At 58.6% G+C, this 3481-nt stretch overlaps 1 protein-coding gene across 1 annotated transcript; it reads right to left on the bottom strand.

The window, feature by feature from the left end:
- Window positions 1-421: 421 nt before the first annotated feature.
- On the bottom strand, window positions 422-3233 carry LOC133924596 (auxin response factor 8-like). Its single transcript, XM_062370205.1, has 3 exons — window positions 1931-3233; window positions 872-1833; window positions 422-759 (listed from the first exon to the last, which is right to left on the bottom strand). Exons 1-3 carry the CDS (start codon window positions 3011-3013, stop codon window positions 690-692), a joined length of 2115 nt encoding a protein of 704 aa, XP_062226189.1. The 5' UTR covers window positions 3014-3233; the 3' UTR covers window positions 422-689.
- Window positions 3234-3481: the final 248 nt, after the last annotated feature.

The raw sequence follows: 3481 nt of genomic DNA, 5'->3' as shown, positions 1-3481 counted from the left end.
GGGTTTTCCCCCAATAGTTATCTGCTTGTTCAGTAGTGCCTTGACATTACTCACCGATTAGTCGCCAGTGTAAACTCCAAGAACTTCAGAAGAAAAACAATGATGAAATGGAACAATAATGGAAGGGGCACTACTGCGGACACTGTTCTTCCTGTTGTGTTAGATGAGAAGTCCATTTCATGCTACAATATTTTGGGCGAAATGGGCAAGCGGCACAATTATTCCCTCCGCGACCAAAGGACAGTGCACACTATTTGCCTGCCCAGACAAACAAGGGAACAAATGAAATGCCTGGAGCCTGGAATCTTCAGAAGTTGCAGTGAGTGACTAGTAAATATTCCAACAGCAAGCAGTGGCATTTATGTCAGAGACCAGGAGCACCCGGTTTTCTGAACCAGCACAAGGTTTGAGATCCAAAACGGAATCAAAATTAAGATGCGCGTTTGATGATCAAGATTACATTTTGTTTGAATGATTAAAACAACGTAACTGAACTAAATAAAAAGGGTGGGAAAACAACCTAACTGAAGCACTGAAGGCTGCATCAGTTTAATTTCCTGACAGAAACTCTCTAGGCCTGATCGAAGAAGAAACCACAGCTCGTTCTGCTGTACATGCATGTGGTTTGGCTTATTGCTGCGTAGGAGTAGTGCCCTAGCCACTAAGTTATTCTGCTCATCATTTCATTCTCAGCTCCCTATATTGTCACTGCCGGCATCTGTCAGTATTGTGATCCTCCGCGCTGATTTCACAAACGCACTGCAAATGAGAGGGAAAAACTCATCTTTTTCAGTTGAAGCATCAGAAGGAGTGATGATATGATCCGTTTAAGGTGTAAAAAGAACTCAAGAGAAGTTGTTAATGTGCTCACCTGAAAGGCTCATCGCCGACGTGCTTGACCTCGCCTACGGCGGTGCGGTAGAGCACATGGCTCCTCAACTCTGCGTTGTCAATGCAAAACATGTCGGACAGGCGGGTGTACAGCTCCTCGAACGAGCCCAGCGCCGAGAGATCAAGGTTTCGGCCGACGGCATCCGACTCGACGAACACCTTGCTCTGGCCAGGCTCCAGCCCAAACTCAGATGATGACTGGCTGCCATTGTCTCCAAACCACTGCAATCTCCAAGAAGACAAGTTGTTTTTGGTAGGACTGCCCTGGATGACACCGGAGCCGGAGCCTTCAGATGTACTGGGTAATTTCTCGGCGTCGCAGTCGGACTTGGACGAGCCGTTCCCGGTGGTTCCCGTCGAGGTCGGGCCACCGGAAGCGTTAGCTTTGATCTGCTCCTCCGTCAGTATCGCCCGTCCGAAGAGCACTAGCCCCGGCGCCTTGACGCCGTCGGGCTTCTTGGCGCCAGTCGATAGGGAGCACGGCGCGTCTTGGAAAGCGGGCGGGCTGCCAATTGTCAGGCCGGTGCTGATCCTCGGAGGGCGAGGGGCGTGGTGGTCAGGAAGGCGGATGCCGGAGAACAGCAGGCTTTGCTGCAGGTTGTTAATGTGGAGATCCGAAAAGGATGGAGCGAATAGCGCATGCCTGGCTCCCTGTATGCCTGCAGCAGCTCTGCTGTCCGGGAAGGGGAAGAAGGGGACGAAGCCGTGGTTCTGGTCGTGGTGTGGGTAGGGGTGGGGCGCCAGTGGCGGCGGGTTGGGCGGGAAGGCCGGGTCGAAGAGCTGGCCCTCGAAGGGTAACTCCGTGTACAGCGGGATCCGCGGCTTCTTGCGCGGCGGCGAGAAGGACGGTAGGTGGAGGTTGGGCATGCCCGACACCATCTCGACCAGCCACGGGCACACGCGCTTCACGTTCTGCAGGAGCTCCGGCTCGTCCCAGGTCACCTGTGAAGAGCAGGCGATTCAAGAACCATCAATTTACCAAAGGTTCAAGAATATCTCGCTCACAGAGTGATGGTGGTGTACGCGTGGGTGTATGTACCTGAAGGAGTCGCCAGGGCGACTGCGGCCACCGGACGGGGTCGGCGGCCTGGACGCCGGCGATGGTGCCCATGAACCAGCTGATCCGCGACGAGTCCTCGGTCTCGAACGCCATCTTGAACCGTATGCCCGGGCACCACTGCACATGCATGGCCGCCGTGACCACGGCCGCACGCACGCAGAACTCGGGTGAACTCGCCCGCGGGTAGTGCACCACCTCGAACGGCTGTCCGGCGGCGGCCAGGCTCGCCGCGGAGACCACGTCCTCCGCCGGCACCTTGCCGTTCGAATGCGCGCCCCCGCCCGAGGGGCTCGCATTGCCCCGCACCATGCCCCTGTAGTGGTCCCACCCGGACAAGGAGGAGGAGCCCTCGTCGCCCCCGCCGACGCAGAACCCGCGCTTGGCGCGCCGGAGGCCGACGTGGACCTTGCCGCCCTCGCCGCGCAGGAACACGATGGAGTCGCCGGCCAGGAGCTTCTTTTGGTTGACGAAGTTGCTCCACCCCGTGGTGAGCAGGTGCCGGCGCGGGGTGCCCCGGTAGATGTGCCGGAATTTCCACTCCACGCCGTGCACGTCCTTGGCGTAGACGTACTGCACGGGCGGCTCGGCCCTGTAGTCCAGCTCCGGGAAGATGGTCTCCGCGCAGAACCGCGGCACCGAGAACCCGCCGCCGTTGTTCGCGTCGGACTGCGTCAGCGTCTTGGAGAACGACGCCGGCTTCGGCTGCTCGTCCCCGGCGCCGCCCCTCATCCCCTCGCTCGCGGCCTCGCCCACGTCCACCGGCGCCTCCCCGGGGCGGAGCGGGACGAGGCGTATCTTGGCGAAGACCTCGTCGCTCTGCGGGTCGGCCATGAACCGCACGGCGACGACGCGGCATGGCACGAACGCCGGGACGCGCGCCGCGGACAGGTCCACGGCCGCGTTGGCCTGCTCGGCGTGGCCCTGCGGGAAGTAGTAGACCACGGCGCCCACGGGCGGCACGGTGCACATGGACCCCGCGCACGCCAGCCACAGCTGCGCGTCGACACACCCCTCGCCGCCGCCCGTCGCCGGTGTCGGCGCCAGCTCCGTGAACGTGAGCATCCCGACCGGCGTCGGCGCGCAGGCTGCAGCAGACCTGGCTCGAGTCCACGAGGGGGGCAGCTTCCGGTGTTGGACTTTAGTAGTGGGGGGAGCTCCAGCTGCGGTTGCAGGGGAGTAGGGGACGGGCGGTTCGGGGGTCGTGGACGTGGAGGAGCGGGTATGTAGGGGTTCACACGGTAACAAGTAGTAACAAACCTCCACGCTCCTACCTCCTCTTATCAGTGCCGTACTGCCGTTGCATCAGTGAGAGAGAAGATAGGGGGAGCGGCCGAGCGGGAGAGGCGAGGAGAAAGGGATGCAAATTCTAGGACTTTATTTTATATAAAATTCTCTATATGATTATTTTTTCCTCTCTTCTTTAATCTAGCTATTAGATCACGAGATAGATGGTATTAGTAAAGTTTCACGAAGATCTTTCTGGATAAAGTCTTGTAGAATTTGCTTTCAGAGAGGAGAGACATAGGCGCG

This window comes from Phragmites australis, chromosome 7 (genome assembly GCF_958298935.1).
Source record: "Phragmites australis chromosome 7, lpPhrAust1.1, whole genome shotgun sequence".
NCBI lineage: Eukaryota > Viridiplantae > Streptophyta > Magnoliopsida > Poales > Poaceae > Phragmites > Phragmites australis.
Note: the sequence above shows the minus strand (reverse complement) of the source record. Positions and strands in the feature narration are given on the sequence as shown.

What these genes read in the sequence shown, in the direction of transcription:
- LOC133924596 (XM_062370205.1), bottom strand. Translation starts at nt 3,013, where the DNA reads ATGCTCACGTTCACGGAGCTGGCGCCGACACCGGCGACGGGCGGCGGC. An exon ending in CGCCCTGGCGACTCCTTCAG is followed by an intron (nt 1,834 to 1,930) that starts GTACATACACCC and finishes TGCTCTTCACAG; the next exon opens with GTGACCTGGGACGAGCCGGA. An exon ending in GTCGGCGATGAGCCTTTCAG is followed by an intron (nt 760 to 871) that starts GTGAGCACATTA and finishes TCTCATTTGCAG; the next exon opens with TGCGTTTGTGAAATCAGCGC.